Source organism: Planococcus citri, chromosome 2 (assembly GCF_950023065.1).
Source record: "Planococcus citri chromosome 2, ihPlaCitr1.1, whole genome shotgun sequence".
Classification (NCBI taxonomy): domain Eukaryota; kingdom Metazoa; phylum Arthropoda; class Insecta; order Hemiptera; family Pseudococcidae; genus Planococcus; species Planococcus citri.
The window spans coordinates 58,001,420-58,015,321 of NC_088678.1; the positions used below are offsets into that span (position 1 = coordinate 58,001,420).

The window sequence follows — 13,902 nt, forward strand, 5'->3', positions numbered from 1 at the left end:
ATGACCATTTGCAAAGGGGATCAGCAACAGATCATGCAATGTGAATGTGGTGCTGGAGGCGGCTGCTGAAAATCCCTTGGGCAGCAAAAAGAACTAACACATCGATACTGACAAAAATTGTTGTGACCAAATGACTGTCTCTGCTGACTGGTGATGGTGAACCTTGGTTGGATACTTATACCTATTACTCAAGTACTTTGGATGGGTCACAAGAGCAGATGCCATGGATGCCATCGACCTTTTACGTAGTTTATATAGACCGCTACTCATTTAAGAAAAATTCTTCCACTACTTTTGTCGCCAGTAAACACTACCATTAATCCATCATTAACAAAATACACACACATTTCCTGAAACATGCGCAGATGTATTTGTTCCCAGTTTAAAATCGACAGAGTTGGTAACAAAAGCAGTGTGCAAATTTTGCATATGAGTAGCCATCCATATAATTAAACGGTCGAAGATGGATGCTATACTTGTGCAAGGCAGAGTAGAAGGAGCCAGAGCAAGAGGAAAATCATTGACCCAATGGACTAACAGCTTTCCAGAATTCCAGGAAGTTAACAGAATCAAAGTTGCAAAGCGATTCTACTATTTTGGATCCATTATTGAAATCACTAGGGGATGTGAAGCTGAGATACGTCACTGCTACCAGCTGACAAGAACTGTGATGACTCATTTGAAACGAATGTGGGGCGATTCAGCAATAAGCAGAGCCTTAAAAATAGTCTTCTCAGTGCACCTCTATGCATCACAGACTTGGACCATTCGTGAAGGGAATTAACAAAAAATCAACAAAATGGAAATGTGGTGTTGAATGAGCTCCTAGAGTTCCTTAGACAGCAAAAAGAACCAAAGCCTTGATACATAGAGAAATTGGTGTGACAAAAGACAAAACAACCATTCCATTGGAAGTAGTCCTTGGTCAGATACACAAAAGCTTTAGATATGTTACAAGAAGAGTTGCAATTGAGACAATTTTTGTACAAGGTAGAGTAGAAGGAGCCTGAGCAACAGGATGATCTTTGATCAGGTGGACTGACATAATTTATCGCAACAGGCTGCAGCTTTGCTGAATAAATGTGGGGCAAGCAGAACAAGGAGCAATGGTGCAAGCTCATCCACAAGACTACCTAACAATAATGGTAACAATACACAGCATAGGGAGATACAGCATTCATAATGATGATGATGAAAATATTGTAAAATATTTCTGGTTGGTTGACTAATTGGTTGATGGCTAAGGATGGATGGGTCAAGGAACCAAACGTCCCTCATGACATCATGTTTTGCTGTACTAAAGTAAATTTAGCCAAGTGAACATGACTCAGGATCCAGGTTCCAAAATCCAAAATTTAACTGCAGTTCAATTAATAAAACAAGTAAAAAACAATATAATGAGTTGTTGACTTGTTGCCTTCCCAGTGAATCGAAAAAGTTACATCATCTATAAAAACCAAAACCTGCTGATTTTACAAATATTTGACAAAACTAAAAAAAATGTTTGCACCATTTGAATAATATCTCTATCTGATCACCAATAACATTCAATGGATGAACAACAATAATGTTAACATGATAAAATATCTCCTACAGTTGAATTTTGGGAGACAATTCCCGAAAAAACATCCTAGGTACATGAAGAATTGAAGAGCCTACAATTACATACAGCGAGTCTGAGAACGAAAGTATTGAGAACTCTTTTACTTACTGGAATCGAAAAGCAAAGAAACGTTAGAATATATTGGTACCTTGTTCACATTTGTACGTATTTCACTGCATAAATTTTATCAACATTCCAGCATATTCTCAAGGCACAAAAATTACGAGTATGTCTACTTATTCATTAAAAAATTAGGTAAAGGGATTCTCATAATGACATAGGTACATTACATTCTAATTCCATATAAATCTGCAACGAGTAATCAACTCCATCAGTTGAAATTGCATCTTCATTACACTATTTCAATTTAGCATAACTACTTGATAAGAAATCATTTGCGATAGTCTACACTTACATAAGAAGTAAGTACATACATAGGTACTGAGGTAGGTAGCTAGGTACATCTACTAGCAAGAATTATTATATTTGCGAGTTTCTTATTAATTACATTTTAATAGATTTTAGATGTATATTTTTCACTTTTTCGCCATTAATAAGATCATCAAAAATGGCCACAATAGGTACTCCATGCAATTATTGTTTCCTATTTTTCATTTCTCGGATATAAAATATCTAAATCGTAGGTATGTAAAGAAAGATTACGCAGAATCTTCCGAAACTGAAAATCTTCCAAATTTGACTATATCAGTGGTCCAGTTTGCTTCTGTATTATCACTAATCGATCCCACTTCCTCAATATACGAGTAGAAACATCAACACCATTTTCTAGCAGAGCTGCATCGTGTGAACGAATCATTTCACATGCTCAAGATGGAAAAAGTGATTATTTCAAATAAACACGTAGGTAGGTAGGAAGGTGCCTAGCTACCTACCACCCATATGATCATCTTAGGACGTTAGAATTATACCTACAAGAAATGGATATTTCGTAACTGAAGAATAGTTATTCCATTACCGAGTGAGAGTAACAAACATTTGTAACGTATGTAGCTAAGCTACTAGCTAGGTCTAGCTGTACAAAAAAACGCCATTAACCTAATTCTTCTTAATATGGTCCTTTTCCACAGACAGACCTAATGAACATCAACCTTATTCGTAACATTACATACAACAGTTTTGATGTACAATGCCGCATGTTAGTCATCAACGAGCTCTACGAGCTATAGTAGGTGTAGGTACCCTACCTGTCTTCTCATCTTACGTTATGATATATACACTTGTCCCTCAGGACTTCGGGATGGGAGGAATATTGATACAGATTACAGAATAAACAGCAGACTGCTTCTATGGAGCTGTCGTAGTGACGATAATAACAAAATTATCACAATTTTTCGAATCTATACTTCTTGCTGATAGAATACGTACAATCTTTGTTTACCAGTTATATAATACGTATAAGGTATTTTGTAGAATATCGTCATGAAATCAGAAGGAGCAATGAAGTTGAAAATTGTGGGGAAATCAATTTTTCGGCTATAAATGGGTATAAATATTGTCACTATTGCTATTTGCGACGATGTGAGTAAAAAAAGCGAACGAGTCCTTTGACCTATTGACAAATAAACAAAATATACATTCTATGACTTAGGTACGAGTTATGATGAATATGTTGATAAGGATAACACTCAGAGCATTTGAATTTAACAAAATAAAAAATAGTTCGTTCATTAGTCAAGTAGGTACCTATGCAAAAGTGTTCTCAGTATTTTCGTACTCTTTATACCCTACATTATTTAGCAGCATATACACTAACGAAACATACTTGATTCCCGATTCTTTAAAATAATTTCATTAATGTTAGATAAGTATACATCTATACAACCTACTTAAAATTTACAACCATCTCAAATTACAATCTTCGTTATACCTATCTTTCCAAAAGATCCGTTTTAAAAAATTACCTGCCCAATTGGTAGGTAAATAAAATTAATTCCTTCTATAGGTAGGTAAATGAAATTTCGGCCAAAAAATAATAAAATATTTTTCGAAGCTCGATAACAAAATAAGGAAGTTTTTTTTTCGAAAAAACCCCAGTTAATGCGCCCATCCTACAGTTTAGACTATATGTACATACAAAAATAGTAACAATTTCTTTTCTATTCTTCATCAGTCTTGGAATCTCGACATATTCAACATTATTATACGACACAACAAGAAAAAACCTAACCATTAAAATGCTATTTTAAATAACATTAAAGAAAATTAAACACGTGTTGCATTCTTTCGCTTAAAATAAAAGGAAAAACGTCTTTCGAAAAAGAACTCAGCTATTCATCGCTGATTCCGTATTATTGTAATACACAACTCACCTGTGTATTCTGGAAAACAAATGGTAAGAGGAGATTTTTTGATTTTTTCTTCAAACAAATCCTTCTTGTTTAAGAACAATATGATGGACGTATCGGTGAACCACTTGTTATTACATATAGAATCAAAAAGTTTTAAACTTTCTTGCATTCGATTCTGTAACAAAATTTTCGCAACGAGAAATATTAATAATTATCGATATCTTCTACATATAATCTAATCTACGAACAAATGAAAAAAATAAAATAGGGTCAATAAGGTAATCCCGATCGTTCTACATGTTCTCCACCTATTCGCAGCGACGCTTTTCAGTTACCTATTCTGTGGAACGAGGCGACGGCGGCGCGACGCGGTAGGTACTGTAATTTTAATATTATTTTTACGACTTTCAAAATCCCCCGGAGAAATGATTATATAAATTAATAACATTTAGCCTTACCTCAGAAAAAAAAGTTTATGTATAAATTTACCCCCTGGGTCATACGTAAAAAGTTTTACATCTTCGGAATTCCCCCTCCGACAAGTTATGAATATGGTTGAGATCTTAATCGGTAGTTACTATAGAAACGAAGGATTCGTAAAGCGCACACTCCTACATTTACGGGTAATCGATAACACATTGTCATTGCTTGTGTATTATACGTAACATTTGCCATTCGAAAGACATTTATTTTCAAAATATAGACTTTCGATGGTAAAAATTTTTCTTATAATAGAACCGGGCGAGTTTTTAAAATTCTTTCTCTCCAGCACCTAGCTATGTGAAAAATTTACCCAAATAAAAATTCGCCTCAGTAATGGAAACCTGCTTACACCACGATCGATATCTTTTGCGGTACGGATGGGATACTGCGTAACCGCAAGACACGACGATATGTAATCTCGGCTTGTTTTTTCGGTGGTAAAACAAAAAAAAAAAATGTATTTAATTAAACCACACGAGCGTACATTTTTTTTCATTTCGATTTTTCCCAAAACACTATTCTAGTATAGCGAGTACAGAGTATAACGATTAAAAGACGCGAAATGAAAACAGCGAGATGAGCTGCTGCTGATGGTAAGTGTAGGTATTATATGGAAAAAAGGAAACATTACGCGGTATATTGGTCGGGTAAGATATATCTACGTTATCCAGAAGAGAGGTCAAAGTCATACTATAATGCGACTTAAGTCGTATCAATTTTGAAGGTTATTTAGCATTTTATATTTCGTTTTCTTAATTTATCGTGGGTGGCGTCTGCTGAAAAAAGGTCGCTAGAAGAGCGGAGCTTTTTAGAGAGCATTTGTTGCCTCATCGGCACATCTTTCTCACAGCGGCGCGGCGGCGTTCGTTCGTTCGTTCGTTTCAATATCGAACTTTCATGTATCGTCTTTAAAAGTAAAAGCTATCGAGGCGCGTTTGCTGAATAATCGTTTTCTATATTCAAATCACGTGCAAGGTTACCACTAAGGTGAATTTAACAGATTTTTTTCGCCGCTCAAATCGTTAAAATAAAAGGTTAAAGCAACAATTTTTTTTTTCGAGAATAATTTTTCCATTTCGGAAAAAATTTTAATACGGTTTAATTTCTAGGTGTAGGCGTTTCGAACGAATAGGTAGAGGGTAGTTTATTCCACGAACGAAAAAATTATCATACAAAGTATTCGTGAAATTAGTAGGGTTCCAGTTTATTATAATCCGCTCGCTAATTCCGTAAAAAGTCGTTTTATGATTGATCTCTATTTTCCAGACGCTGAAATACGAAAAAAAAATTAGCCGGGGTTATATTTTTTTGGTTCTTTATTTCAAGAGGGTCCGCCACGATTCTTAAAATGATCACGATGATTTGATTCGCTTATTCTACCTACGGAATTTTTAAAAATCCAACTGCGATGATAGTTGATTCGGCTCTCGTTTTTCTATAAAGACTCGATGCTCTTTTTTAAAAAAATATTCTCAACCCACTCACTTGCATTTTCTATTAAAAAAATATGTTGATAATGGTCAATTTTTTCCAGGTATAACAAGCAAAGGTGCGCATTATAGCATCCTTTTTCTTTCGAATTAAATTTTTTCACACCAAACTATTAAAATTCTTAAGGATTAACTTTTTGTGATGAAAATAAAATCGAAAGCTACGATTTAAGAATTCGAAAAAAGTGCACGAGTTTTTGCGCTGCCCCCCCCCCTAAATATGTTCAATTTTATCAAAAAATAGATACACTTTTCGGAGTTTTTTTTCAAAAAAAAAAACAGTAACAAGTATAAAGGGGGTGGAAGCAAAAAAAAAAATTACAAAAAATTCTCAAGTGTGAATAAAAGCTATTTTAAGGACTCCTAGTGCCTCTCATCTTGTTTTTTAATTTTCCAATTCTAAAAAGAAATGATCGTTGGAGAAAATTTTGGATTTGAACTGGCTCAAAAAGAATTTAAAGATATGTGTGCCTTTGTAAGTGCAGAATTTCATTTTTACCTTTTTATCAGCTTTGGGAATTTTTTTTGGTAAATCCACTGGAGGCTTCAGCTCGAATGTTTTTGGAATTTTAATTTTGTGAATAAATTCGTCGCTTTTATCATTACGTCGTCGTTCATTACCTAAAGTCGTCGATGCATTTCATTCAATTTGTCGGGCATACGCTGGCGTTCACTTGATTTTTTTGGCGTGCACTTGAATTGTTGTTGTCGTGCAATGCTTCAAAACTGTTTTCGTCGTTAAAAAAGTGGTTTTGGGACGTTAGCATCTGTCGTGCAAAACACTTTTTTTTGTCGTTCAAATCATTTAATCTGTCGTTCCGATAAATGGCACCCTTTCTTTAACCCAATTTTTGTTAGGTATTTAATCGAAGGAAGGTTGTTTTCTATTATATTAAGTAAAAAAAATTTTTTTTTAATGAAAATGCAAATACTGTGTGTGATCTACACGTTTTGTTTCAAAATTTTTCTGATAAGGCCCTGTTGTATGAGAATCGGAGTTTACAGAGCCGAGAGTGAGTTAGCTAGATGAGTCAGAATTCAAGGAATAGCTGAGGAGTGTGAGCATGAGTAAGTAGGACAGTATGACGTGAGTGTACGTGGGAGTTTAGGATAGAATTGGTAGAGTAAGTTAGAACATAAGTAAGAACCTATGTACTCAGACAGTTGTATTGAGGGCTTATACTTGAATACATTGTTTCAAACCAGACTGAGACCATTGGCGCCCAACGTGGGGCGAACCAAGGTAAACTATGATTCTCATACAACAGGCCCACAGGTAATAAAGTATGAAAATTCCTTTGAAAAATTGACTTCATTACCAAAACTGTAGATATTTTCAGTTATTATATTTTATTTCCTCCGTTCAAATTTAAAAACAGAGCTTCTCTTCAAAAATATGTAATCTTTTTAAAAAATGGTAAGTAAATATAAATTTTTGAAAGCTTTTTTGCCTTTGCTTCGCCTTGGCTGCGTTACTTTTCTTTACAGAAACAGAATTTTTTGTAAAATTAGATGAAGCAAAAAAAAAGAAGCTGAAGAAATTCAGGAAAAATTCACCATTTTGGAAGGATTTCACAACTTGAGCATCTCCAACTTTTGAGTTCGCTAATTTTTTTTAACTTTTGCAAATTCAAAACTTGGCTACTAAAATTGCAAAAAAGTCGTGAAATCCGTAAGTAAAATCGCGAATTTTCTCTCATCCATTTCCTAAACTTGATAAAAATAATAGAGAGAAAATAGGTATTTCTTGAATTATAAATTTTTGAATGCTTTTGGCCTCGCCTTGCAAGGGTCGCTTTGATTTTTTTTCAAAATAAATTTTTTTGGAAAATTATTACTGTATAATTATGAATTTGAAAATTTTCAAGGCAAAAATATCAGCTTTAAAATCTTTTTTTTTAAATCATAAATTTTAGTAGCTTTTGCTTTTCAAGAGTAAAATTTCCAGAATTAGTAAGTACGGTTGTTGGAACTTTCAAAAGTATAAAAAATATAATAAATCAACCGAACAGATCTCAGAAATTCATTAAAATTGATTGAAAAACGCTAATCTTCTCTATGAAAGTACCACTTTTAAGAAATTTTTCATATCACTGAGCATGAGGAATCCAGAACAAAATAAAAAAGATGAGAAAGAATTAGATCGTTTTATAAAAAAGTTAATTTTTCTAAAATTCAAAAAAATAGACCAAAAAGTACAAAAATTTTCTATTTTTGAATTGCAGTGAAATACAAACCTTGCTACAGATAGTATGATTTTTTGTTGTTAAAAATTCCTTCGTTTTTTTGAAAAGAACATTGACGTTAAAAAAAGCCTTGGTACCACTTTTGGTAGAAGAGAAGAAGGCGGAGGGGGTCGGGGAAGGTATATCTTGTGTACATAAATACAAATAGAAAAAAGTATCCAAAAAAAATGTCTATTTCGAATTTTAATTTCGAAAACATACGGAAAAAGTACCTACGAATTTGGCTCCTCAGATTTTTACCCTGAGAGCAAGAATGAAATTGCCTTTTACACAGGATCACGAGCGAAGCTATATTTTCTCGGCAAACAAAATCATAAACCAAAAAAAATTCATCAGATAAGATATTTTTTCGGGTTAATTTCTAAGCACAACTTGAATCTAAAACACCGCAGAAAAGATACCAGAGCAGAGTTTTTGTGAAAAATTAATTAAAAGCTTATACTCCTAAAAGATCGCCTTATATACTTCTGTTATTCTTTTATTAGAATCTTTTCGAAAAGAGCCGCACATCGGAAGCCAAACTGCGTAAAATTAGACCTTTGAAGTTCAATACCTACGTTTAAATTTAATTTTTTCTTCTTCTTCTTCTCGGTGTTCGAGAAAGAGCAACACAACAAGTTTAACCCTTGAGATCACAAGACAGACGGGCTATTGTTTTATCCGTTCGAGTGACATTTCATATTAAAACCCCACACAGGGAGTTATCTTTTTCAATCTGAACAGCGAACAATTTAATTATCGACCGCGTACCTATAGCTATACCTACCTACTCTTTCCTTTGCACAGATAATAAGCTCTCTTGTTCTACATATACAACCAAAGGAGGAGGAACTCTCGAAAAGAAAATTCTAATACGATAACTTATCTATGTATACGCGACACTACAAATGAAATTCGAAATACGTCGTCGTCGTTCAATTTTAAAACTCGCCGTTTTATTTATACACAAACCGAAAAGGAAGCTAGGTTAAGGTGGTAAGGTGACCAGGAGGGGGGTGGGGGAGAGACAAAAGAATAGGTAAATTTATATACCGTGGTTTCGTCCTCGTGTAAAACTTGATCGTATTCTGACATAGCGACGCAGAAAATAATAGCGGTTACATCTTCGAAACAATGTATCCATTTTTTTCTTTCTGACCTTTGTCCGCCCACGTCGAACAATCTGTAAACATAAAAAAACGAAAAAAATCGTTACAAATGCTACCTATATAATATTATCGACAAATTTACATATTTATAAGGTGCGATGTGTCACCTCGCCGCCATACCTTAGTCTATAAATAAAATAGGTACGTTTTAAATTCGAAAAATGAACCTCATCGTCGTTCTCGTCTTTAAGAAACCTAATTTCTTCTTCGTTCGGCTATAGGTATGAAGAAATACTTTGGGACTCTCTTGCTCATTTTACAAATAAACTTTTCGCAATCGAATAAATATACGTAGGTACCTACGCTTTTAATTACCTACCAAATTTGGTAAATAAACTAAAAATAAAACGACCGGCACCGTCATTTTGAAAAAAGAAAGAAAAAAAGTCGATAGAAATAGCTTTCGGTTCGCCATCAGCAACAAAGCCAATGACATACGAAAATTTAAAATCAATAGTCCCCTATTATACCTACGACTGCCATTCGAATAAAGTACATATATATATGTGTTCTGGGCATACAATGTACAAACATCAAACAACACAATTTTTTCTTTTATACCATAAACGCATATAAATGTACACTGTACAGGGTACTGAAAGGTTATTCCTTTATAGTTTATATGTACGTACCTACGTATTAGATTGTTGTGAGCTATAGGTAAGTGTCACGAAAGGGGAAAGCCAAGAGGCATAAAGATCTAACTATTGCCCAACTCAAGTGTATCTATAGGCATATAGGCTCAAACGGATGTCTATCGTATGATGTTTGAAAAGAAAATTGAGGCTTGGTCGAATAAATAGGTATGGAAACTGTAAAGTTTTTCATACTTGTACATACAGCAATGCAGGTGATTTGAAATTTGAAATGAAAGAATTAATTTCTGACGACTGAGTTGCGTTAAGGGCATTTTTTGGCACCAGCTGTAGTTATCGACTCAACCACTCTTAAAATGTTGTAATAAATGTCCCAAATTACGAATCCATAGTTAGTTAACCCAAAATGACCATTTTTTGTGCTCCAGGGGTTCCCAAAGTTGTGAATAAAAAAATAATTTTAGGAATCACTGAGAATTATTTTCAAAAACTTTTTTAGCGTAAAATTTCTGTTCAAACCCGATAAACGTTATGCGAGGAGATTTTTCTATTTTCGACCCCTCGGGGGCAGAAATGGAGGTGGGGGCGATTTTTGGAAAAATTTGGAACCACCATCATGGACCTACCCTTTTGAGCCCCACTAAAAAGCTTTTTACAGTTTATTAGTATCTGAATCACCTCCATCCTACCAAATTTTAAGCTCAATAAAATTTTGCGCTGATACTCGAAAATACGATTTTCCACATTTTTGTAATTTCGATATTTTGGGAACCCCTGGAGAACTAGAAAGCTGCGATTTACGCCAAACGTAACGTTTTGAGGTATATATTAGATTATCTAGATGAAAAAGTTTAATTAAGCTCCCTCTATATTCGTAATTTTGTACCTTTTTTTTAGAGCCTCCCACTTTAGGCACCCCTAAAAAAGGCGTTTATGCATATTTTTTCAAATAAATTGAAGAATTTATATTTAAAACACACTAGCAAGTGCTCAAAATTTTTTCATGTGATTTTTCCTGTAACTTTGAAAATTGAGCTATTTTGGGTCAAATTCTGAGATTTAACTCTTCGAAAAGACGTTGGAATCACGTTTTCACGATTTCAACGAAGTAAAAATCTCAGAATTTGACTCAAAATTCTTATTCTTATTTCGTATCATTGCACATATTAACTTTTTTTTTGTATAATTTTCGAGCTTTCTTTCTTCAATTCTACACTACTGATTGGTAATTTTCAAGAATTTTTATTTGTCGTTTTTTCATCATTTTTTCCGATTTTTGGATGAATTTTTTGTTCTAGAAATAAGAGACTGCACTTTCATACGTGCAATTTTGATGACAATTTTCTTTTTTGAAATCACTTCTAACTCACACTTGAACAGGTACTCGTCATTGAAAGATTGAAAATTGTAGATCAGCATAAAGGTAGGTATCCAATCAACATACCTACCAAGTTGAAAGAACTACACAAGACATGGTTCAAACAAAGTAGATTTGGTGAAAATTGACGCCACGACAGCAGGTACAGTCGAGTACTTATTCTCAAGTAATAAATTTGGAGTGGAGTAGGTTCTCTATCGAAATCGTACTCTTTAGATAACTTACAGGTAATTTTTAATCCACTACACGCTTAGTATTTTTGGATTGGTTTAAGGCACCTAGGTAAGTATCTGATAAAAATATGCAATGTGCGAGTTCGTATTTCGATAATAATCCTTAGTTCTTTTGATTTTAAATACACGAGTGGAAAAACTATCTACTTAATCGGGTACCTGTAGTTAATTTGGATTAGATACTTATTATTGGAAAATTAGATACATACAACGAATATGCATTGTGCGAGTGCGAGTTCGTATTTCGAAAGTAATTCTTGGTTCTTTTGATTTTAAACGCTCGAGTGGAAAAACTATCCAATCGGGTAGGTACCTATGTGTAGTTAATTTGGATTCGATACTTATTTATGGAAAATTAGATACAACGAATGAAATTCTATCGGATTAATTTTGAGCGGTAATATTTATAACAACTTGAAAAAGAGATACGATAGGAGATTTCAAGTATGTATTGGTAACAACTCGTACATATATTAATATAGCACAGTAATGAAAGATAGGCACGAGGATTTTAATGACGTCGAGCTCGTGCTCGTTACCTATTCATATCTTGAGCAATATACATACAAGAGAGGAATATAGGTACGAGAAGTATTGAAAATTTATTTCACTCATTCAACAATAAAATTACAGAAGGACTTAAAATGTACGAGGTAGGTTTAAAAAAAAGCTCAAAAGTAAATTCATAAAAGCTTAAATCCGTTTGATTTTTTCATTTTTCAAAAATGAATTTCAATGAAACTCTATAATCTATTTTTCCCCTTTAAAATTTCAACTTCTAGAAAATAGAACTAACGGAAAAAACCTCTACAAATAGGTATAGCTTTACATTTGTATTACCTCGGTATGGAGAGGAGGAATGGAACAAAAATATGTAAATACTCTACCTTGGAAGTACTCATTTCGTTACTCATATCCTACTACACTTTTGTAATCGTTCAAAACATGAAATTATGGTTTTGGACTCTTTAACGGAAAGTTTGCTAGTTATTCGACAAGTACCTATGTATTTATAGTGATAACAAAACTCAAGGTTTTGAAAATTTCAGCCAAGTAGGTACATGGCTCTCAACACAAGAATCAAAATGTTCATTAGTTGATAAAATAAAACACGTCAGGATTATTAGCCTAATTTTTCAAACATAATTTTTCCAGACTAATGATATTTGCATAAGCATTTTTCCCTCCTTTACAACAAGGGGAAGTTTTCAAATTTCTCCTGAAATTTTAAATCACGGTTGTTTTCGAGTGGACGATCGTGTAGGCACACAATTCGACATCTTGCCAAAAAAAAAAAAACGCTCGTAAATATTTTTTTTTTAATTTGATTTTTTCACTTTTTCTGAAATTTAGAAATTGATCAAAAAGTCACGATTGCACTGGCACCCCTGGAATTTCGTGATAATCGCTTAAAACGGTTGAAAGGATGTCCAAGAAGCATCGACCAAAATTACAGGTTCGGTTCTAAAAATAGATTTTTTATCCTCCTGAGCAATTTGAAATTTTTGGAGGAATTTTAAAAATCGCTGGAGGCCCCAGAATGGCCCAAGACGTTTGATTGTCAATGTAAGGGTGTTGAATTGCAAAATTATTCACAATGGTCCACATTGCTCAAAAAAAATTAAAACAGTTCTTCTTGAATTTTTTCAATTTTTAAAAATTCAAGGGATTTATAGGACATGCTCTCTCGATCTAGCTTGGCTTCGTTCAAATCGGAAAATGCCAATTTAAAAAGTTCTTTTACTATTTAGAAAATTCATCGGCTATTTTCTAGAAGCGAATTAAGCGAAAGTAGGTACATAATTCTATTCATTTTTATACGACAAATTAACTCAAAAAATTTGAAAAATGATGGTTTTTAAATCACGATAAAATCTTAAAAAATCACTTAAAATATCCCAAAAATAATTAAAAATTGGTTGAATATGGATTGAAAAATTGTAGAAAACAACAAAAATTTGAAAAAAAAAACACGAAAAACACATTAGAAGTTTATTGAAATACTTTCCCGAAAAATTCCTTACAGATTATAAAATGTTTCCAAGTGTTATCTAACAAAACTCCCAGGCAAAAAATCAAGACGTCTTTTTCACGACTTTTTCGTGACCTATGAAACCCTCTTCCTCCTTTACCTAAAAAAAATGAATAACTTGAAACTGCGAGAAAATTAAATTTGTAAGCTAGTAAGTATTTCGATTTTTTCATTTTTCTAATTTTTTGAACAAATTTTTGATTTTTTTTCATTTTATGGGCTTTTAAAAAAATTTTCTAGAGTGTTTCTAGCTAAATTCATGACTTTTTCATGACTTTCCATGACTTTCATGACTACTTATAACCAAAATTCATGACTTTTTCATGACCGTTAGACACCCTGAATTAGTACCCCAAATTTTTCCTTTTAAAAATTTCATTTTAT

At 33.3% G+C, this 13,902-nt stretch overlaps 1 protein-coding gene across 1 annotated transcript in view; it reads right to left on the minus strand.

The window, feature by feature from the left end:
• Window positions 1-13,902, minus strand: part of Galphao (G protein alpha o subunit) — a 129,717-nt gene that overhangs the window by 5,636 nt on the left and 110,179 nt on the right. Inside the window, exons 6-7 of the mRNA XM_065351639.1 lie at window positions 9,164-9,293; window positions 3,934-4,087 (exon numbers count right to left, since the gene is read on the minus strand). Of these exons, the coding sequence (XP_065207711.1) occupies window positions 3,934-4,087; window positions 9,164-9,293 (284 nt within the window). The remainder of the gene's footprint in view (window positions 1-3,933; window positions 4,088-9,163; window positions 9,294-13,902) is intronic.